We start from the raw sequence: 23562 nt of genomic DNA on the forward strand, positions 1-23562 counted from the left end.
GCACCAGTAACCCCTCCTGGGAGATGCACAGTGATCATCCTGCACCAGTTACACCTCCTGGGAAACGCACAACAGTCATTCTGCACCAGTAACCCCTCCTGGGAGACGCACACCGGTCATTCTGCACCAGTAGCCCCTCCTGGGAGACGCACAGCGATCATCCTGCACCAGTAGCCCCTCCTGGGAGACGCACAGCGGTCATTCTGCACCAGTAACCCCTCCTGGGAGATGCACAGTGATCATCCTGCACCAGTAACCCCTCCTGGGAGACGCACAACAGTCATTCTGCACCAGTAACCCCTCCTGGGAGACGCACACCGGTCATTCTCCACCAGTTACACCTCCTGGGAGACGCACAGCGATCATCCTGCACCAGTAACCCCTCCTGAGAGATGCACAGTGATCATCCTGCACCAGTAACCCCTCCTGGGAGACGCACAACAGTCATTCTGCACCAGTAACCCCTTCTGGGAGACGCACACCGGTCATTCTGCACCAGTTACACCTCCTGGGAGACGCACAGCGATCATCCTGCACCAGTAACCCCTCCTGGGAGACGCACAGTGATCATCCTGCACCAGTAGCCCCTCCTGGGAGATGCACAGTGATCATCCTGCACCAGTTACACCTCCTGGGAAACGCACAACAGTCATTCTGCACCAGTAACCCCTCCTGGGAGACGCACAGCGGTCATTCTGCACCAGTAGCCCCTCCTGGGAGACGCACAGTGATCGTTCTGCTCCAGTCACCCCTCCTGGGAGACGCACAGCGGGAAAAACGGAGGTGCCTCAGCAAAGCCTGACAGGAGCCAAGCTGGAGAATTCCTGCCGAATTTCCCAAGCGAGGTTTCGGAAATATCTCAGCCCGGGTCGTATCCGTGTTGAGGACGGCAGGTTCCACGTTTCCTCCCCCCAGAACGACGTGCTGCGGAAGGCCCCCCTGAAACCCCCAGGTGACAGGAGAGAGTTATGGGTAGGCCTGCAAATCATCTAACGAGAAACGGATCCTGAAAACTGTCTGTTCCCTGCTTTTGAATCGAGCTTCCCAGTGGGAGACGCGCAGATCGCGACAGTGCCGCGCAGCCATTCCGACAACCCCAACCTCAGGAAAAGACTTCGAAATAAAAACAGAAGAGGTACAGGGTGCGAGTCAGGAGTGGAGCGCATCAAGGGGGAAATTAAAACTCCGGACACAAGCGACGTGGTTTGATAAATCTTCTACGGAAATCAACTCGCGCAAGAGTCCCGGTTGGGCGCTGAAACAATTCGCCACCAGCCCCCAACGCCAGGGGGTCTCGCCCCCCAACAGTGGAGCAGACGTTTTAATTTAAAACAAAATCATCCCCCCCTCCCCACCCCCCACCAATTAGGCAGAAACACCCCAAGGACACAGCGAGCAGGAAGATCAGCGCCGCAGTTTCCACCACCCGAGACCAGCTCAGGTCTCCCGGCCGCGCGCCAGAACTCCCCCCCTGAGCTCCCAGTTGATTCTCACTTGTACGGCATGAGCCCCCAAAACTCTTGCACCCCCATATTCCATCTGTCCTGCGCCTGGAACCACGGGGACTGTGCAGCACCAGAGGCACCCCGATAGTCCCTTTATCTGCTCCGCGCGCTGCAGGGGTCACACAGAGACTAGAGGAGACAGGACGGGGCACCAGAGACACCCCGATAGTCCCTTTATCTGCTCCGCGCGCTGCAGGGGTCACACAGAGACTAGAGGAGACAGGACGGGGCACCAGAGACACCCCGATAGTCCCTTTATCTGCTCCGCGCACTGCAGGGGTCACACAGAGACTAGAGGAGACAGGACGGGGCACCAGGGGCACCCCGATAGTCCCTTTATCTGCTCCGCGCGCTGCAGGGGTCACACAGAGACTAGAGGAGACAGGACGGGGCACCAGGGGCACCCCGATAGTCCCTTTATCTGCTCCGCGCGCTGCAGGGGTCACACAGAGACTAGAGGAGACAGGACGGGGCACCAGAGACACCCCGATAGTCCCTTTATCTGCTCCGCGCGCTGCAGGGGTCACACAGAGACTAGAGGAGACAGGACGGGGCACCAGAGACACCCCGATAGTCCCTTTATCTGCTCCGCGCGCTGCAGGGGTCACACAGAGACTAGAGGAGACAGGACGGGGCACCAGAGGCACCCCGATAGTCCCTTTATCTGCTCCGCGCGCTGCAGGGGTCACACAGAGACTAGAGGAGACAGGACGGGGCACCAGAGGCACCCCGATAGTCCCTTTATCTGCTCCGCGCGCTGCAGGGGTGACACAGAGACTAGAGGAGACAGGACAGGGCACCAGAGACACCCCGATAGTCCCTTTATCTGCTCCGCGCGCTGCAGGGGTCACACAGAGACTAGAGGAGACAGGACGGGGCACCAGAGGCACCCCGATAGTCCCTTTAATAGCCCTGCTGGTCCGCAAGGTCGCCACACACCAGGAGGACGTAGGTCGTGCCCTCGGAGCCCCGGCTCTCCCCCCTGTGCGGCGACGCGCTCCTCTGCTCTTCGGTGTGGAACTGAGGCTGCATGTCCTGATCTGACCTCCCGATCGATTTCGATTGGAATCGGCTCTTCTTTAAAAAAAAAATGAAACCTGGGAACCCTGAATAAGGGGATAACATCGGGCGATACCGTTTAATATCGTGTAATGGCCCCCCTACACATGAATTCGCCCAGTACTCCCCGCTGAAAGGAGAATTAAATTCACACCCGAAGATGGCTCCCCAGCCGAAACATGGGGTCTCTCGTCTCTCTCGTCTCGTCCTTCAAGCAGGAATAAACCTGTTCCTGTTCCTGTGCAGCCTCCCTGCCTGCACTGTATTACATCTGTACTGGACTCTACCTGTGTTTTTTTCTTACAGCCCAGTGTCCCCCGTCACTATACTGGGGCATCAGGACCCACACAGACCGCAGGGTGAGAGCGCCCCCTGCTGGCCCCACTCACACCTCTCCCAGCAGCAGCCTCGGTGTTTTCCCAGCAGTCTCCCCTCCAGGTACTGGCCAGGCTCACCCCAGCTGGGCTCCTGTGGGGGGGGCTGGAGACTGGAGAAAGACAGAGGCGTTTGATCTGGGGAAAAAAGCAACCTTTTATTCAATCAATCAAGGTTTATTGATCAATGCACAACAATACAGCACTCAGCGGTGGTTGTCAGCTTTTCTCGCCAAGAAGAGACGGGACAGCACATCGAGAGAATCGAAAATATTAAGATATATTGAAATAGAGTCAAGGTTGCAGAGTAGGATCTGATAAACCCCAATTTCCAAGCTTTAGATCAACCATTAAGCTCCCACGCCCTCTCCCAGAGGACTGCTGGGGTTTCCAGGAGAACTCTCGCCTGACCCCCGACCCCTGACCCTTGACCCAGGCCCCCTCGCCTGCTCCCGCCCTGCAGAGTCGCCGTAGACACATCATTGGCCGCCTCGCAGTCTCCCTGGCAACGCATTGGACAGGACCGCCCCTCAGCCCCGACAAGCAACCAGGTTCCTGCTGGAAGTGTCACTGCTGGGCCAGTAGGCGGCGCTGCTGCACTGCCGATGACCAGCAGGGGGCGCTGACCTGCGGATGACCCGTGGACGGCCTCCAGCCCGCCCCCTTGGACAACAGGGGGTTGGAGGACTGCTAGGCCAGTAGGCGGCGCTGTTCTGCCTCTGAGCCCCAGTTTCCCGGCGGCCCCGTGTGAGCTGTGTGGGGTACGAGGGTCCGTGACACTCAGGGACCGATCGCTTGGCCACTGACGCTCCAGGACACTGTCCCAGGGGGGCGTGTCTCGTCGCAGGAAGGGACAGCGCAGAGACGCACAGACTGGGGCCGGGACGAGCCCCTCGCTGCGGGGCTGGGTGACGTCGTATCGAGGCTGAACACTGACCTGCACCCCCACTGCCCCTCGCAGGGCACAGGTGCCACCACAGGAACGGACGAGGGAGGGGCTCTCACAGCTAGAGGATCTCTCTGGAGGAGTCCCATCTCTGGGGCTCCGAAGGACCCCCGTTCCTCGCCGGGAGCAGCCGGAGTTTCTCCACCTCTCCCTCCAGCCTCTCTTGCTCCGCCCTCAGTGTCTCCAGGTCTCGCTCCAGCCCGGCTCGCTGGTCTCTCTCTCTCCTCAGCTGCTCCTCCAGCGCTCTGCTCCTCTCCCTCTCCCTCGCCTCTCCTTCTCTCCTCTCCAGCTCCCTCTGCAGCCTCTCCCTCTCCTCCCTCTGTGCCTCCAGCTCCCTCTCCAGCCCCTGCTTCTCCTCCCTCAGTGTCTCCAGCTCCCTCTCCAGCCTCTCCCTCTCCTCTCTCGGTGCCTCCAGCTCCCTCTCTCTCCTCGGCTCCTCCGGCAGTTCAGACAGTCCCGGGCTGCTCTCTGGAGCTCCTCCTTCGCTCACTGCAAGACAGCACATCGTCACCATCACCGTCACCGGACAGCACTCACCTTCCCCTTGACTGCCACATCGGTGTCTCGGCGATCCATTACTACTGCCTGGCGACTCACTATTAGGAGGGAGTCCCGTCATGCTCTGGCATCTCCTGAATTCCTTGAGGGCCTCCAGCTCCTTTTCCAGCTGCTGGTAGGATTTGGGCGTGAAATGCTGGCCACGATTTCCTCTCACCAGCTGCTCCACCTTCTCCAGCAGCTCTGTGACCTGAGTGTGGTCGCCCCTGTACCTGTTGTTGAGAACATGATACCTGTTCCCACACTTCTCCACCAGACGCTGGAGCTCCTCTCCTTCTCTCTCGATGTGCTGCTCAATGGTCGTGTCTCTCAGAGCGTGTGCCTGGGTGAAGAGCACCATCGTGTGTCTCCAGACCCTCTCCGTGAGGAGCTCCAGATGCTCTTCCACGGATCTCCTGTGGTTCTCCGTGAACGGTGAGTCTACAGGGATCACCAGGAGGAAGGCGTGGGGGCCGGGGGGACACAGGGACACGCTGTACACAACCTCCTGTCTGATGTGCTCTGGGGTGGCCTGCGCGGGAGCCCACCACTTCCACCTCCAGCCCGGGGTGTAGACCGCCGTCACCCGCCTCCCGGCCACCTCCCCCTGCCTCCTCACGCAGTACGTTTTCCTGCCCGGCCTGAACTCCTCTCTGCCCAGGATGGTGTTTCCCGATGAGCATTTCCCGATTTTCCTTCCTCCCAGCAGCACGATCCTGATCTCCGAGAGACGCTGTGGTGCCTCATGGGAATCCACCTGTCCCTCCCCTGTCAGAGAGATGGGTTTCGGTTTATAATTCAGAAGTCTTGCTGTCTCACTCTCTCTGTCGGTACACAAGGACAGTGTCTCTGAGGACAGTTTGACTGTAGACAGGGACAGAGAAACAGACCAGAAACTCACCCCCAGCTGTGGCCATTTCTCTCTGTCTCCTCCAGTCCCTCCTCTGTCCCTCTGGAGATCGAGACTCTCTTCCCGTCTCTGTCCCCCTCAGCCTCAGGGGTCTCTCTCCTCTCTCTGGGCTCCAGACCTCCGGAGACTCAGATGTTTCAGATGTTCAGTCCAGCCGCACAATGTCCACTGTGTGTTTCTGTGTTTCTGTGAGAGAAAGCGGATTATTGTTGACCGAGAGGGTGATTAGTTAAATTCTGGGAGCCCCAGGACTCAGACGAGCAGTACTGGGTGACCTCAGGTACAAACTGTTGCACTGAAGAGGCAATACACCCCCCACAGCAGTTAAATCGACACACGGAACAAACCACAGCAGTCTATTCTACTCCAGGATTAACCCATTGAAGGTTTATTCCACACAGGACCAAACCACAGAAGTCTATTCTATTCCAGGATTAACACACAGAAGTCCTTTCTATTCCAGGATTAATGCACTCCAGTTGTCTTCCGGGAGACAACTAGCAGGCGTACGACTAAGATGGTACCAGGTAGATAAAGAAGGAATGAGGTCGAGCAGGAAACAGAGATTGTTTCGCAACCCGTTTACCTGGTTCAAAACCCCTTACTGGAAAAATGTCTATTAATACACCTTTTACTCACCCGATACTCAGAAAATCACCTGTCCTGAGAGCCTGTGTGTTTTTTCATGAGAAGAAATCGCTACTTTCATCCTTTAACTGCACAACCATGAAGGAGAGAGCTCAACACAAACTGATTTTAGAGAAATTACAACTGGAACTTGAATAGGGGGACGTCAGGAATGAACTACCACCCCTGTCTGTGAATGACAGTCCCCGTCAGGGTGGTAGTGATTTCTGTGGAGATATTAGAACCGCACACAGAGGTGAGGAGAGAGGACGTCTTCAGTTCCAGACGCTCTAGTTAATAACCCATTTCAGCACCTCTGAGTGTCTGACCATTTTTGACAACTGTGCTCTCTGTGCTGAGAAAATATTCATGTTTCTCTCTCCAGTCCCCATCTTTCTGAGGAAATCTCTGGATCTGCACGAGAGGAACTGAGATCAGACTCTGTATTTATATCGATATATTCCTATAGTTATTAACCCAATCCTGTACCTCTGATGATCTGATCTCTTTACTGAGCAGTTAGTCTCTGTGCTGTGAAAATATTCATGTTTCTCTCTCCAGTCCACATCTTTCTGAGGAAATCTCTGGATCTGCACGAGAGGAACTGAGATCAGACTCTGTATTTATATCGATATATTCCTATAGTTATTAACCCATTCCTGTACCTCTGATGATCTGATCTCTTTACTGAGCAGTTAGTCTCCATGCTGCTGAGGATTTACTGTCTCTCTCTCCAGTCCCCAGTCTCTCTGAGGAAATCTCTAGATCTGCACAAGAGGATCTGAAATCAGTCTCTGAATTGACTCACCAACTCCAGCAATGCCGAGAGACTCCCATCCCGAGAGCCCCGAGTCTTCAATCATACAAACTGTGACTTTATCGGCTCGTCCCTGACTCGACTCACGGAGATGAACTCAGAGGAGACGTTGTCAGACACAGGCGAAGACTTGTCCTGCGAGTCTCCTCAGGCACGACGAGATGAAAGAGGACGCCTGTCACTCGATAACTCCACAGAGCACTGTGAAGCTCTTCGCAAGAGGAACTGGTCGGGCTGCATTTCCCATCAGGAGGCATGTCGTTAAGGTTGAAGTCATGAGGAATAAATAACAGCTTGTTAAAAGATAACACAGCCGAAGGCCTGTGGCACCTCAGGAAAAACTGAACCTTTACTACAACCCTTAAACAACATGGGTATAAGTGATTGATTTCTAAAGACTGTAAACACCAAGGGAAATCTGAATCTGTGTACTATATTCTATATACCCCTGTGAACTATATACATCTCTGTGTATATAGTATATATAGTGTGTCTGTGTATATAGTACAACTACACACTCCAAGCTCTTGAATTGTTTGCAGTGAACACAGGGTTCACGAAGAATTATGAGCAAAAGGTGACATACAGGAGTGGAGGCCATGATACCCAAATAGATTACATATTAGTTCAGGTGGGTAGCTGCGTCAGCATGCGTAGGCTGCAAAGGAACAAGTAATAGGTTTATTCCATGCTGAAAAAAAGAAGAAAGAGAACACAACGTTTCGGCCGTGGAGCCTTCTTCAGGATCCACTTCTTCACCTGAAGAAGGCTCCACGGCCGAAACGTTGTGTTCTCTTTCTTCTTTTTTTTCAGCATGGAATAAACCTATTACTTGTTCCTAGATTACATATTAGTGAGAAGAATTGATAGAGCGAAAGTCCAAGATGCTAAAGTCCTGCCCTATGAGGCTGTTACCAGACAACACAGGCTACTGGTGATGGACATCACAATATTGAAGGAGCGAAGAATAAGGCAGAGGAAACACCCAGCACGAACAAAAGTGTGGAAACTGAGAGAAAACAAAGTAGATTTCAACAGGCTGGTGAGAGAAATGAAAAACAACACAGAGGAAACAGGGGAGCCTTCAGTTGAAGAAGAGTGGACTGAGATGAGCCACATCCTAGAAGAGGCTGCTACCAGGGTTTGTGGAAAGACAAGAGGAGGCAGACCGAGGGAAAATGAAGAGTGGTGGTGGGATATGGAAGTTCAGGAAACACTGAAGGAAAAGAAAAAAGTGCATACAAGGCACTGAAAGATGGCACTGGAGAATTATAAGAATATAAGAGACTAAAGAAGGTAGCAAAAAGAAGGGTAGCAAGAGCAAAGGAAAGAGCCTGGAAAGAATGGTATGAGAAACTTGAAACAAAGGAAGGAGAGGACCAAATCTACAAGACTGCTAAACATAGAGCGAGACAGAAAAAATATATTATCCGGGTGGCAGTACTCAAGGACGGAGAAGGCAGAGTCTTGATTAAAGAAGAACAGATCAAGCAAAGATGGCTGGAGTACTTCAAAAATCTGTTAAATGTAGAAAATGAGAGGGAGAACCTAGTGGAGGCAGACGTAGTGTGTGGACCAATCCAAGAAATTTCAGTAAAGGAAGTGACAGAAGCTATCAAAGAGATGAAAGTGGGCAAAGCAACTGGACCATCAGGAATAGCAGCAGAACACTTTGAGAACCTCGATGAAGAGGGGATTCAGTGGCTGACGAGATTGCTAAACAATATTGCAAAGGAAGAGAGAATTCCAGAAGAATGGACAAAAAGCAGTATGGTTACCATCTACAAGGAGAAAGGAGACCCAATGGAGTGTAAAAACTATAGAGGAATAAAACTTCTGGAACATGGATTGAAAATCCTGGAAAACATTCAGGAAGATAGTCAGGATCCACAACTCACAATTTGGATTCTCAGCGGGGAAAAGCACAACAGATGCCATTTTTTGTGATGAGACAGTTACAGGAGAAGACACTAGAGAAAGGGAAAAAGCTGTATGTGGCCTTTCTGGACTTGGAGAAGGGATATGACCATGTGCCCAGAGAGGTGGTGTATTGGTGCTTGAGGAAGAAAGGAGTACCAGAAAGCATGGTGAAGTTAGTTCAAGCAACCTATAGAGATCCAACTACGAAGATGATAACACAACGGGGAGAGACAAAAGAGTTTGAAATCACAGTTGGAGTACACCAAGGATCAGCACTAAGTCCTTTCCTTTTCATAAACATTATTGACACACTGACAGAGGAGGTAAGAACAGAAGTGCCTTGGGAACTCATCTTTGCTGATGATGTGGCACTGGTGGCAGATTCAGAAGTAGAACTACAGGAGAAAGTGTTCAAATGGCAGAGGAGTCTGGAAAAGGGTGGACTGAAAATGAATGCAGAAAAACCTGAAATAATGGTAATGGAGAGAAGAGGAGATACTATGACCAATGTTGAGGAGACAAATGGAGGAAAACTGAAACAGGATGATGGCTTTAAACACCTTGGATCAAAACTGGTAAAGGGAGGAGAAACACTGGAGGCAGTAAAACAAAAAGTGAAAGCTGGATGGAACAAGTGGAGAGAAATAACTGGAATAATCTGTGACAGGAAAATTCCTAGAAAGTTAAAGACTGCGATTAGACCTGTACTACTATATGGAGCTGAATGTTTGGCAGTTGGAAAGAGGGAAGAGAACTTGATGAGAAGAACTGAAATGAGGATGTTGAGATGGATTCTGCAGATTTCAATGAAGGATAAGATCAGAAATGAAGAAATCCGTAGATGACGTAGGGTGGTGGATGTGGTTGAGAAGATGCGAGAGGCGAGGTTACGGTGGTATGGACATATCATGAGGAGGGACGTTGGGGAAGTAACAAAGAGGGTAATGCATTCTGAGGTGGAAGGTAACAGAGGAAGAGGCAGGCCTAGAAAGAGATGGATAGATTGTGTGAGAAAAGATATGGAGGTATGTGAAGTGAGTGAGGAAGTGGAGTCACCTGGAGTCACACAGAAGGGTTTGGAGCTCGGTCAGCAGTCTTGGCATCAGATCTTTTCCTGGTATAAAACCCAACACAAGAAGCAGAAACAAACCTCTAGTTCAACAATCCTTTATTAGACATATTCAGTGTTGATTTGGATATTTTCTTTTCCTCATTATTTAGACCTTTATGTATTTGGATCCTGGAGAGTGTCTGCATGCCTCCCCCCAGTTCTTGCAGGTGTTTCTGGGTAACGTAGTTTCCTCCGCCACGCAGAGGCATGCTGGGTAAATGGTCCAGGGATGCCTAGCTTCAGGAACTGCTCTGCGTGCTCTGCGTGTTTGTGCCGCAGGGCACTCCAGCTGCTCTACATGCAGGAAGATGGATGTCAGCTGCACGTCTGCCCCAGTCGGGCTCCCCCGTCGAATATTGTCACGAGTGGGAAGGATAATGACAAGACAACAGAGATCAGGACATGACCGAGTAGGTAAATCAATCCCTAAAGCTAAATCATCCGAACCCCCACCCAGTAAATGATCTCGTCTTCGTTCTCTGGCACAGCTTCGGGGCGAGGAGTAATGATTCAGACACATAACTACCGAGGAAATCCAAAGACCGTTTTACCAAGGATTCTTAAATAATGCCGACAGCGGCCCAGAGCAAGAGCTAAGATACGTTCTAAACTAACCCGAATACAACCTGCGGTGAAACCAACCCAGACACCACCAGACGAAAGGGATCCCGTCTCCTCGCTCGAAAACTGCATCGGCCCACAAGTAGAGGCTGCTTTTAACCAAGGGACGCTTTTCGAGGGAAATCAGAGTTTCCTAAAACTGACAAAAGAGCAAGGTCTCTTAACGAGGTCCGAATGCGCCGCTGCAGTCCGGCCTCGTTAGGTGATCCGGAATAAAGAGCTCTCCTCCCTTTGTCCCGTGATCTGGACTCCTGCATCTGCCTGTTCATCCTGTCTGCCTGGACGGTTGATCGAGACACGTAATCACCTACCCAGGACTTCATTAACCAGGGCTGGTTACAGGAGGGCTTTGACCACACTGGGCTGTGCCTCACTGCCCTCTGCCTGCTGCCTCGCCTGTGTCTCGCACCCCTGTCCGAGCGTCACAGTCTCCCTCCGGTACCTCTCCACTGTCTCCCTCACTGTCTCCCTCAGCTCCTCGATCTCCCCCCGGCATCTCTCTACTGTCTCTCTCAGGTCCTCCGTCTCAGTGTGTCTCTCTACTGTCTCCCTCAGCTCCTCAGTCTCTCTGTGTCTCGCCACTGTCTCCCTCACTGTCTCCCTCAGCTCCTCGATCTCCCCCCGGCATCTCTCTACTGTCTCTCTCAGGTCCTCTGTCTCTGTGTGTCTCTCTACTGTCTCCCTCAGCTCCTCAGTCTCTCTGTGTCTCTCTACTGTCTCCCTCCTGCAGCTCCTGTGCTCCTGTCCTGCTGGAGTGAACTGTGTTGTCGACACACTGACCTGCTGGAGAGTCTCTCTGTGTCTCTCTGCCTCCTCTCTGGCCTTTTCCTCATAGTGCTGCCTGAGCTCCTCCATCTCCCTCTTGTGTGTCTCCTCTCTCTCTCTCCTCTCCCTCTCCTGCTCCTCTCTCACTCCCTCCATCTCTCTCCTGTGTGTCTCCTCCCTCTGTCTCCTGTCCCTCTCTTGCTCCTCTCTCAGCGTCTTCATCTCTCTCTCCAGTTCCTCCAGCGCCCTGCTCCTCTCCCTCTGTCTCTCCTGTCTCAGTGTCTCCTCTCTCTCCAGCCTCTTTCTCTCCTCTCTCAGTGCCTCCTTCTCCCTCTCCAGCCTCTCTTTCTCCTCTCTCTGTGCCTCCTTCTCCCTCTCCAGCCTCTCTCGCTCCTCTCTCAGTGTCTCCAGGTCTGTGTTCAGTTTCTGCTGCTGCTGCTCCAGGTCGCCCCTCAGCTTGGACAGCGTGGAAGGAGGCGGGGTCTCTGCGGGGCTCGTCTCTGGGGCGGCACCTCCGCCGGCTGGAGAACAGGAACACAAGGGCACTGTGAGCCCCCCTGGGCGTGTCCGAGACTAACCCTGAAGCTGCACTGGCGTGGAATGGAGATAGGAGGGGGGAGGGTACCACCCTTATATATCCACCTGTCAACTCTGGGCAAACATCCTTTTGGCCTGAATAAACTGTGGCCTGCTGGGATATGTAATTTTTTTGTGTGACTTTCTTTGCAGGTTAGGGTTGACTTTGTGACTACAAAATCTGAATAGGGCAGTTACAGGGGTGTGGACCTGTACGCGACGCACAATAGATGATTTTGCCCCCCAATCCGTTTCTGGTCTCAATAATCCTCGCTGCTCTCTGCACAGCCTGAGAGGGTACTGCAAGGTGTAGGGGTCCAGACTTACAGCTGGGGGGCTGAACTGCACTCTGCGCTCTGCTCCGGTTCCGGGTGAATTCCTTCATTGCTCTGTGCAGCTCCGCTTCCAGCCTCTGCTGGATCTCTCTCTCCTTCCTCTGCAGCCTCTCCTCCCACTCCTGCCGCAGCTCCGCGATCTCCCGTCTCTCCTGCCTCCCCCCCGGCGCCACTGAAACAGGAGGAGGGAAGCGGTTCCCCTGGTGTCGCTGGAACAGGCAGAGTCCCAGCTGCTGACTATTGGCTTAGTTCCCCTGAGTAAAGTTGTGCTTTCAGAACCAGTGGGGATGGACAACTCCCTCCTGAACTCTCCCTGCTCCCTCCTGAACTCTCACAGCTCACAACTCCCTCCTGAACTCTCCCTGCTCCCTCCTGAACTCTCACAGCTCACAGCTCCCTCCTGAACTCTCCCTGCTCCCTCCTGAACTCTCACAGCTCACAACTCCCTCCTGAACTCTCCCTGCTCCCTCCTGAACTCTCACAGCTCACAGCTCTCTCCTGAACTCTCCAGGCTTCCTCCTGAACTCTCCCAGGCTGCAGAGTGTGTGTGTGTCTGAGACTGTCACTGTGTGTGTGAGAGTGACTGTCACTATGTGTGTGTGTGACTCTGTGTGCAAGTCTGAGTGTGTGTGTGAGTCTGTGTGACCCTGCTTCCCCGTCTTTGAGTGCCATTTTTGCCGCGGTCTTCTCTCTCGCTCTCTCTGTTTCTCTCTCTCTATCTCTATCTCTCTCTCTTGTTCTCTCTCTCTCTATCTCTCTCTCTCGCTCTCTCTCTATCTCTCTCTTTCTCGCTCTTTCTCTCTCTCTCGCTCTCTCTCTCTCTCTATCTCTATCTCTCTCTCTCGTTCTCTCTCTCTATCTCTCTCTCTTTCTCGCTCTATCTCTCTCTCTCGCTCGCTCTCTCCCCCCCTCTTCGAGACCGCGTGCTGCCGTGTCGATCAGACTCACTGTTGGGAGGGTGGACCAGGCTGTTTCTCATGTTGCTCTTGACAAACTGCCGCTTCGCTGTTTCGGCCGTCGGCTCTTTCCTCCTGCTGCCCTTGGGCTCCTCGTCCCTCCAGCCGTTTCTCTCCATCTCATCCGAGAAATAACAGGCGCTCGTCCCCGCCACCATGTCCTCGATCTTCTCCAGCAGCTCTGTGACCTGAGTGCGGTCGCCCCTGTACCTGTTGTTGAGAACATGATACCTGTTCCCACACTTCTCCACCAGACGCTGGAGCTCCTCTCCTGCTCCCTCGATGTGCTGCCCGATGGTCGTGTCTCTCAGAGCGTGTGCCTGGGTGAAGAGCACCATCGTGTGTCTCCAGACCCTCTCCGTGAGGAGCTCCAGATGCTCTTCCACGGATCTCCTGTGGTTCTCCGTGAACGGCGAGTCTACAGGGATCACCAGGAGGAAGGCGTGGGGTCCGGGGGGACACAGGGACACGCTGTACACAACCTCCTGTCTGATGTGCTCTGGGGTGGCCTGCGCGGGAGCCCACCACTTCCACCTCCAGCCCGGGGTGTAGACCACCGTCACCTGCCTCCCGGCCACCTCCCCCTGCCTCCTCACGCAGTATGTTTTCCTGCCCGTCTTGAACTCCTCTCTGCCCAGGATGGTGTTTCCCGATGAGCATTTCCCGACCTGCCTTCCTCCCAGCAGGATGATCCTGATCTCTGAGAGACGCTGTGGTGCGTCATGGGAATCGGCCTGTCCCTCCTGTGTTCCTGTAGGTGGGACGCCCTCCCCTGTCAGAGAGGAGGAGCACAGTTAGAGCCAGGACACTCCTGACCTCTCAGCTGCACAGATCAATTCCACTCAATCAGAAAGTACTGCCCAGTCCCTCACCTCCACAAGGGGGCAGTATTTCCTTATAGAGACTTGAGTCCTTTCACATCCTTGACCCAATCAATTCAATCAAAACACAAAACTATCATTCTGAAACTTCGACGATGAAAAACAGTTTGCAGTGAATGGTAATGTCAATAAAATTGTAACGTGTCTAAAATATCCATATACCACCGCCAGCTTCATTTTCTTAATAATAATAATTCCTCACACTTCTATAGCTCTTTCCTGGACACTCCACTCTAAGCTCTTTACAGGTCCTGGGGATCCCACTACCGCCACCAGTGTGCAGCTCTTTACAGGTCCTGGGGATCCCACTACCGCCACCAGTGTGCAGCTCTTGACAGGTCATGGGGATCCCACTACCGCCACCAGTGTGCAGCCCCACCTGGGTGATGCTCCAGTCCTCTCCCCACACACCAGCTCTCAGTGGGGAGGAGAGCAGAGGGATGAAGCCAGTTCAGAGAGGGGGGTTATTAGGAGGCCATGATGGGTAAAGACCAGGGGGGAAATTTACCTGCTGAGCTTCATTGGTGAACTGCTTGGTAATATGGCTTCTGGCTTATAAACCTTATTGTACTGGCTTAGTCCTTCGTATTAAAGGTCACTGCGGCAAATTCAGGGACACTGAGAGAAGAGGGCTCCTCTTCGGTGAACTCCTAGGAACAGCTTTTGATTAATAGTCCATACCGACCTCCTCGTCAAATCCATTCCAGGAACCGAGAGTGGGCGTCTCTGTACCTCTGTCGTTGATGGGGACACCCTAACATCTCTCCTACCGGTGGAAAGGGGAGACCCGAGAGATCGAGGTCCAGCCCGGGAGGATGAAACCGGGCTGAAGAGCTGGCAGTGGAGTCACAGTGTGAGAGCTCATTGGGCTGGTCCGTTAATAAAGCAGAAGATGGCTGCTCTGTCCTGTCCCTAGTTTCCCTGTGCTTTGCATGTCCTTCCGGTGTCTCTCTGTCTGGGGGGTTTATATTTCCGGGTCTCCCTTTCCCCCTTGCTCAGCGGTGAGGGTCCAGATGTCGGCCCAGGTTCGGTTTCTCTGTGCAGCGCGTCCACTGTGCGTCTGGGCAGGGGCGCCATTGACAGGGACCTGTTTCTGGACTGAACAGCAAACTGCTACATCTGTTTGTTTTACAACCGTTTTTGTGCAATATATGCCAGGGACCTGTGCAATAAATACATTTATATTCATATTTATTTAGATTTAGATGTAGATTGTGCAATACAACTTTTTGTGTACTGTTCTGGTTTGTTCTTTGTGTGTTCTGGACTGTGAGTAAGGTACAAAAAGTGTCTCATGGGAGAATTAAGTCGAGCGATGTGTTTCGTGTCAGATTTAATTGGGAAATTGGCTCTATTGTGTGTCACACCCGTGAGAGCTTAGGGGAGGAGCTCGGGGTCTTCAAAGGGAGGAGAGAGGGAGCAATCAGAAGTAATCAGCTCGCCAGAGAAACCTGGACAGCGGCCTGAGCCACAGCCACGCCTGCCCACAGCCCAAACACCCGTGGTCCAGTTGGTGTCAGAGCAGGAGAACTGGGAAGGTGACGTCGCTGTTTTTAATTTGCAAAGGGAGGGATTTTCACAAAGGAGGAGGGGGGATGTCTGAGGCTTCTAAGGGGACCGAGGTCCCGCCCTTAAAGGCCCCAGGATTCCCAACCCCTTCCAGGACAGTCGAAGTATAGGTTTCGTCTGCTGCAGAGACCGACCTGTTTTTCATTGTTCTGGTGGGGGGAAGACGGCTCTTGCCTTACTCGTTTGGATAATGCTGTGCTGCTGTTGCGCCTTCTGAATTTATCCTGCCAAAAGTCCCGCATTTAAAGAGGTACTTTTTTATCAACCTGCGTCCCTGCCGAAATCCTTCTGCGCTGTGAGCCGATTTGGGCAGTAGTTATCAGTTATAGATCGGTTACTAGGTATAGATCGAGAGATACTTTATTGATCCCGTGAGGGGAATTGCAGTGCAGCAGCAGCTTAACACACACAACACAGCCACAGTGTGACGAATGATACAATAATAATAATAATAGTTCATAACGCAGACGCAAGGTGGGTGCGTTGTACAGTCTGATGGCAGACCTCCATACAGTAAGTTATCAAGTAGGATCGTTGCAGGATTGTAGAACTCTGGCTCTGTAACTCGTCCCTCGGCCCCAGTTTTAAAGAAGTGAGCTGCTCCCTCCTGATTCTGGCTGCCTGCGCGGTGAAGGCTTACTTGGGGACAGAAGGAGGGTATTTCCCGGGGCAGAAGAACTGTCTCAGGGCGACAGAAGGACAGAGAAACAGACCAGAAACTCACCCCCAGCTGTGGCCATCTCTCTCTCTCTCTCTGTCTCCTGTCCCTCCTCTCTCCCCCCTGGAGAGCGAGACTCTCTTCCCGTCTCTGTCCCCCTCAGCCTCGGGGGTCTCCCTCCTCTCTCTGGGCACCAGACCTCCAGGGACTCAGTCACGAACCCCCGCAGAACCCCGGGCAGCTGGGGGTACCGATCCAGATGTGTCGCCGGCTCCTCCAGATGCTCAGCCCCGCCGCACGTTGTCCACTGTGTGTTTCTGTGAAAGAAAGCGGATTATTGTGGACGGAGAGGGTGATTCATTTACATTAGGGAGCCCCAAGACCCCCGAGACACACAGTCGCACTGAAGAGGCAGTGAGCCCTCCACAGCAGCTTACTCTACTCCAGGAGACCCCCAGTCCCGGCACCTGTGAGCGGGAGGGGCAGAGGAGAGCCTTGAGCTGGGTGACGCAGGACAGAGAAAAGCGCTCACCTGCTGCACACCGGTTCCCTTCGGCCTCAGGGACTGTGTGTTAACTCCCAGCGGGTCAGGATGAGTCCACAGGCGTTGAGGGTCTATTCCACAGCAGGGCTGTTAAACAGCAGGCTGATGGAAGGTCAGGGTTCGTCCTCAGTGATCACTTCTTCTCCAGGAGTAGGTCACAGCAGTTGATCCTACCCCAGGACTAAACCACAGCAGGGTCCCCTTCTCCAGAGGACGAGAGCGGCCGTCTGCGTCGGCGTCCTGAGCTGGAGCGGCTGTTCCTGTCTGCGAGAGGAATGTGGAGGAGCGAGAACATTCTCCTCGTGCTCCAGCCGCGGACTCTTCCTGTAACCCCTTCAGGCCGGTGAGTGGAATGGGCTGCGATGGACGCTGTTCTTCCGTGTAGTTTTCACCGGGATGTTATTGTGTTCAGTCTTCCTATCTGTTATCTACCCGTAGAGTCTACAGTTGTAATCGATAATCTACTGTTTATGTCTGTGAAACACAGCGAGAGGGGAGTTCCCGCTGCCTTTCCTCATTCGCACGAAATTCGCCACTGATGAGGAAACAAGGAGCTGAATTTTTAAATAATTTCCCTCTTCAGGGGCGCTACATGAGCAACCACTCAACATGCAGAGGGACATGTGAAAAGAAAGCTGGATCTCATTAACTCATTTTCTCCTCTTGTGTCTCACGGAAAGACCCGTGGAACAAACTGGCCCGGGAGAGGGAGCTCTTTCAAGTCAGTGTATTTTTATATAGCACCTTCCACAACAAGGCTGCCCCAAGGCCCTTAACAATGCAGTTGACCAGACATTGTGTCAATACAGAACCGAAGACAACGGAGGAGAGGAACCAAAACCTCCTCAGTAAGGAGAAAAGAAACCTCTGGGGGTCCAAGGTCAGCTGGCGGCCCAACCCCTTTGGGCATGCTCACATTCCATAATTTACAAAGAAGGGAAAGAAATGAATGTTTAACGCAGTGTCGCAGTGTCGCAGTGTCGACGAAAGCTCTTCACGCAGGTCTGGTGTGGTCACGCAGAGTCCCTTCTTCACGCGCATGAGGAGGATACAATCGCGCAGATCTGAGAGCAGCCTCTCCTCAGAGACAGTCACTGCAGTGAGGTCTATACAGCAGATTCACTCTGGACAGCTCATTCGCAATTTCCAGAGGAGGAGCTGTTTTTCCTCTCTGCGAAACACTCCCTTGCGATTGACCGCGTTCTTGTCAAGCAGCGATCTGACCTTGTCTGCGGACAGAAGGGAGTACGTAAACAGAAGACATTCTGTGGTATTAACGTCATATAACGGGCTTGAATGAGCCTTTTATACTGTTGCTAAGCAGAAAAGGCACAAGGGCAAAGGCAGATAGTCACTATACTACTTCATGAAAGGTCAATGCTAAAATTCTTCCTCGGTAGTTAATATGAGACTTCGTACAAATACATAATGAATATATTATACTGTGTAATATAATAATATAATATAATTATAATATATACTGTATATAATGAATATACACGTTTATAAGAGATGAAGGACACATTCAAAAGGACTGTACTTTACTCTTCCTATTCTTTAATGTACTCAATCAAAATAAACCCGAACCTCTGTGCGGAATAAGGTAGATTTACACACTTTGCACAGTACAGGACAGGCGGAGCACCATCTATGGGGGAGTTCGCATGTTCTCTCTGCATCCCAGGACAGGATGGGGGCTGGATTCTCTCCGGGATTATATTCACCCTTATTTGTCAGCGGCTTTCTGATTCACTAGAACCTCATCCACACGCTGGAGCGCTCACTTGAGGTTACAACACCATCCCGGACTGTCAGTCCCACGCCGGACTGGAAGCCAAGGGCAAGAGAAAACCAGGCCAGCTCAGCAAATCCCATAACTGTTGTCCGAAGTCTTAGACCGGAACGAAAGACTCTGACGCACGACACGACAGACACAGAGAAACGGCATGAGTTTATTTCACCAGGTGAAGAGACTGTGATTCACAGGGAGACGTGGGGGCTGAGTTACACAAACAGGTTTAACAGGAGAGACGGGCTGATTCGAGCTCCTGGGCCGGAGTCCGGACCGCAGCACGTTCCGCGGGGGAGTTTGCGTGTTTCCTCTGGTCTTGCAATCGTCTGGGGGCGGTCTCCCTCCACGCCCCTGTAACGCCACCAGCCGGGATCTGACACCCCCTCCCCCCCAAAAAAAAAACCCTTCTGGGCTGGAGTCCAACTGAAACACAGAGGCCAAAGACGTGAGCTGTTCACCCCTCTCTCTGTGCCCAGAATGCAACACTGCAATCGTGAGTAATAAGCAGAAGGTCACAGGTCACAGGCCACAATGTATAAAGGCAGCAGTTTTCTGCAATAAGTAGACTGCGGACAATTTTAATAAGTCTGTGGCAATTGGTTTTAAGTGAAAAGTATATAACCGAGCGCCTTTGATTAAGCGCATTCCGAGCATTTTTAAGAAATCAGTGAATTGTGAGTAACAAGTGTGTGGCTTTGAGTCACCTGAAACCTTTAAGCACAACTGTAACACAACACACACACACACACACACTGCGAGGGTCCGACACTCCAGATCAGCTCTGTCCCCACAGACCGGGAGACGAGTGGCTCTCGGGGGGCAGACGAGAGTTTTGCTGTTTCGTGTTTTTCCCAAGGGGAGCCGCTTTCCTTCCCAGCATTCCCTGCTCGGCTTCCCTCCTCACATCTGATTGGCCGGTCTCATGGAGGGGGGCTGGGGGGGGCTGTCATTCCCCAAGTGCCCACAGTCCCCCCCACCCCCACCTACCTTAAATCGCCCCATAATCAGAAACAAGCCGGCAGAGAAACTCATTAGCCAATCAGACCCCTCGATCACCATCACACGTCCCGGTTCCCAGAATACTTAAGGGGCTCAGTATTGGGTTTCCCAGCGGAGCCCCTAGCCGACGTCCTCGCGTCTACCTGATTGTCCGACTCCTGAATCCTCTGGCTTCCTGACCTGGGCTTCCCTTTGACTACGATTCCAAGTCCCTCAGGCCCCGTGCCTGATATCCAACCTGCTACCGCGCAGGGGTCCAGTTCTACAGCGGTTTTCGCCGGTACAGGGGGACAGTGATCCCCCCTTCGTGCCCCAAGCAATATCGTTAGAGACTCTAACTGCTAAGCAATTGTCATTGGTTAATTGGTTAATTGGTTAATTGGTTAATTGGTTAATTGGTTAATTGAATGGGATTCATCCATCGACTGTCTTCCAGCTGTTATCCCCCTGAGCTGCTCACGGGAGCTCGTCCGCCCCGCTGGGCTGCTCCGCGAGAGCTCGGATCTGCCGGAGGACGTTCCTGTGAGCGGCTTCTTCCGACCTGGCCCTCTCCTCGTAGCGCCGCCTGAGCTCCTCCCTCTCGCTCCTCTCCCTCTCCCGCGCCTCCCTCAGGTCCGCGATCTCCCGCTCCAGCCTCTCTCTCCCCTCCATCTCGCTCCTCAGCTCCTCCTCCAGTGCCCTCCTCCTCTCCTCTCCCTCGCTCCTCTCCCTCTCCAGCCTCTCTCTCCCCTCCCTCTCGCTCCTCAGCTCCTCCTCCATTTCCCTCCTCCTCTCCTCTCCCTCGCTCCTCTCCCGCTCCAGCCTCTGTCTCTGGTCTCTCTCCTCCCTCAGCGCCTCCTGCTCCCTGCTCCTCTCCTCCCGCAGCGCCTCCAGCTCCCTCTCCAGCCTCTGCCTCTCCTCCCTCTCTCTCTGCAGCTCCCTCTCCAGCCCTCCCCTCCACTCCCGATCCCTCTCCTCCTTCTCCCTCCGCTCCCTCTCCCACTCCTCCCGCAGGGACGCCACGTCTCTCTCCAGCTTCTCGCGCTGCTCCAGGTCTCTCTGCACCATCTCCTCCAGGACGCCCCTCAGCTTGGACAGCGTGGAAGGAGGTGGGGTCTCTGCGGGGCTTGTCTCTGGGGCGGCACCTGCGCCCACTGGAGAACAGGAACACAAGAGCACTGTGAGCCCCGCTGGGCGTGTCTGAGACCAACCCTGAAGCTGCACTGGCGCGGACTGGAGATACGAGGGGGGAGGGTACCACCCTTATGTACCCCCAATGACCAGGCCTTGGCCAACTCTGGGCAAACATCCTTTTGGCCTTAATAAACGGCGGCCTGCTGGGATAGGGTTAGGGTTTGACCCCCGCGGGTCGCCTGAGGGCAGGTCTCCTTCCCCGGCTTCCTGACCCTCTGGGTCCGGGGCTCGGAGCAGCCAGATTTCAACTCCCATGCTCCTGATTCCTCGGCCCCGGTCTCTGTGCGGGGATGGGTCTCCCAGGGTATGGACTTTTGGATCGCTTCCTGGTTTCCACCAACCGGATCGTTTTGGACTCATTCGCATCCCCCCCCGCCTCGAGCCCCTGAAACACTGCGGTCCCACCCTCCCCCGTCAGTCACCCTGTCCTGATCCTGTCGTGTGTCCCCTGTTGCCCTTCTCCAGTCCGGATTCTACCGTCTGCGTAGGGTCCTTAACGGGGGTCTGGGGTCCCCGTCACAGAGGCTGTCTGTCGGGGGCCTTGTATGGCGGAAGCCTCTATCCTCGGGGGCTTTCCCTATTCGACACTCTCTGGAATACACGCAGCGGGAAGCTGGTTCGGGCACGGCGATGTCATCAGCCGCCCTGCGCGTAGCCTGCGGGCGGGTCTCCGGTAGCTCGGGTGGCTGGTTCCCCGTGGCATCACACTGGGGCCCCGCGTTTCGCGCCCAGGGGCGTCGCGGGACCAACCGGTAGGGGGGTGGAGAAGCAGCTCGGGCTCGGTCACACACGCCCGGGATCGCACCGGGAGAACCGGGATCTGGACTCACCGAGTGGGGGTGGTGTTTGGCTGTCTCCGCCCGGAGTCTGGGAGCGTGCCTTCGGCGTCGCCTGGCTCTCTCGCTCCTTGCTCTGCAGCCTCTTCTCCCTCTCCTGCCTCCCCCCCGGGGCCAGGGGGACTCCGCTCACTGAAACGGGAAACGGGAAACGGGACGTCACTGCGGCAGGCAGGCAGGGGTCCCGGTCGGAGGGACGACTCCAGAGAACCGAGCACGTTGCAGAACATTGAAGTGGCATTTTCGGACCGGGCGCAGGGCGGAATACGCCCTGGTGCCGGTCCGGCACACACAGGGGGGTGAGGGACACTCGCACTGGGGTCCGACCCCTCCAGAAGCCAAATAACCGCCCCTGCACGTCTGTGGACTGTGGGAGGACACAGGGGAGGACGTGCAGGCTCTACACAGACAGCATCATAGGAAGAGAGCTGATCTCGGCAGAGCCGACGAGATTTATGATAATTTTTTCGCAGAAACAGCCGATTTCCGACTCACCGTTGGGCGGCGGGTCGAGACTCTTCCTCAGCCAGCCCCTGACGAAGTGCTGCAGCTCCGCCTGCAGCTCGGGCCCCCTGGGCGCCAGCCCCTCCTCCTCCGCGTCCGCGGCCCCGGGGTCCCGCTCCCACTGGCTGCGCCGCCCCTCGGGCTCTCTCGTGAAGTAGCGGGCGCTCGTCCCCGCCGCCGCCGCCGCCGCCGCCGCCGCCGCCGCCGCCATGTCCTCGATCTTGGCCAGCAGCCCCTCCACCTGCGCGCGGTCGCCCCGGTTCTTGCCGTCCAGGACGTGGTACCTGCGCCCGCACTTCCCCACCAGCCACTGCAGCTCCCTCCCGCCTCCCGCCACGTGCTGCTCGATGGTCGTGTGCCTCAGGGCGTCCCCCCGGGTGAACAGCACCAGCGCGTGTCTCCAGACCCCCTCGGTGAGGGGCTCCAGGTGCTCCAGGACGGACCTCCTGTGCCGGGGGGTGAACGGCGAGTCCGCCGGCACCACCAGCAGCAGGGCGTGGGGGCCCGGCGGGCACAGGGACACCCCGAACGCCACCTCCTGCCTGACGTGCTCCGGGCTGGGCGTGCCCGGGGCCCAGCTCGTCCGCCGCCAGCCGGGCGCGTTGACCACGGTGACCCGCCGCCCGGCCTCCTCCCGCTGCCTCTTCACCGCGTAGTGCTTCCTCCCCTTCAGGAACTCCTCGCTGCCCAGGATGGCGTTGGCGGCCGAGCGCTTCCCGCTTCCCGTCTCTCCCAGCAGCACCATCCTGATCTCCGGGAGCCGCCGCCGGGCCTTCTGGGAAGGCTTCCTCCACCCTGTGGGAGAGAGAGAGAGGGGGTGGGGGGTTGCAGGGTTTCTACAGGGAGTTTCCTAGGGTAACTCGCCACCCAGAAAGATGCCCACCTGTCGCCATCTCTCCCTCTCTCCTCTCGAGATCGAGCGGCTCTTCTCCCTGTCTGTGATCTTGTCCAGAGCCGCTCAGGGTCAGGTGCTGATGATCAATGATGATTGAGTGAGACTGAAGGGCTTGCTTGATTTGCCTTGAGGGTACAGCTTCTTGGGGTTTTCTGGGGTGTCTCTGAGGATATGAAGGGGTATGACGCTTGGTTGGCCAAATTTCCCCCCTGAATTGAATATTTACGAGCTCAGAAACCGCGCTCTCCGGTCCCGAGCGGTACGATCGAGGATCAATAACCTCAAAATTAACAACAACATCAACAGGGTGTTACTCCAAAAAGAGTAGGGGTGTTACCCCGGTGTCCTGGCCAAATTACCCCCCTGGTCTTTACCCATCGTGGCCTCCTAATAACCCCCCTCTCTGAACTGGCTTCATCACTCTGCTCTCCTCTTCACTGAGAGCTGGTGGGTGGGGAGAGGACTGGAGCATCATCCAGGTGGGGCTGCACACTGGTGGCGTTAGTGGGATCCCCAGGACCTGCAAAGAGCTGCACACTGGTGGCGGTAGAGGGATCCCCATGACCTGTAAAGAGCTGCACACTGGTGGCGGTGGTGGGATCCCCAGGACCTGTAAAGAGCTGCACACTGGTGGCGGTAGAGGGATCCCCAT

At 54.5% G+C, this 23562-nt stretch overlaps 1 protein-coding gene across 1 annotated transcript; it reads right to left on the minus strand.

The window, feature by feature from the left end:
* Nucleotides 1-3070: 3070 nt before the first annotated feature.
* On the minus strand, nt 3071-22998 carry LOC102691522 (trichohyalin-like). The gene is made up of 11 exons (XM_069198138.1): nt 22899-22998; nt 22007-22810; nt 21506-21643; nt 19963-20635; nt 16234-16484; nt 13052-13831; nt 12096-12275; nt 10768-11713; nt 5323-5468; nt 3999-5189; nt 3071-3953 (listed from the first exon to the last, which is right to left on the minus strand). Exons 1-11 carry the CDS (start codon nt 22906-22908, stop codon nt 3946-3948), a joined length of 5127 nt encoding a protein of 1708 aa, XP_069054239.1. The 5' UTR covers nt 22909-22998; the 3' UTR covers nt 3071-3945.
* Between the last annotated feature and the right edge of the window lie 564 nt (nt 22999-23562).

Source organism: Lepisosteus oculatus, chromosome 14 (genome assembly GCF_040954835.1).
Source record: "Lepisosteus oculatus isolate fLepOcu1 chromosome 14, fLepOcu1.hap2, whole genome shotgun sequence".
In the NCBI taxonomy this organism is placed as follows: Eukaryota; Metazoa; Chordata; class Actinopteri; order Semionotiformes; family Lepisosteidae; genus Lepisosteus; species Lepisosteus oculatus.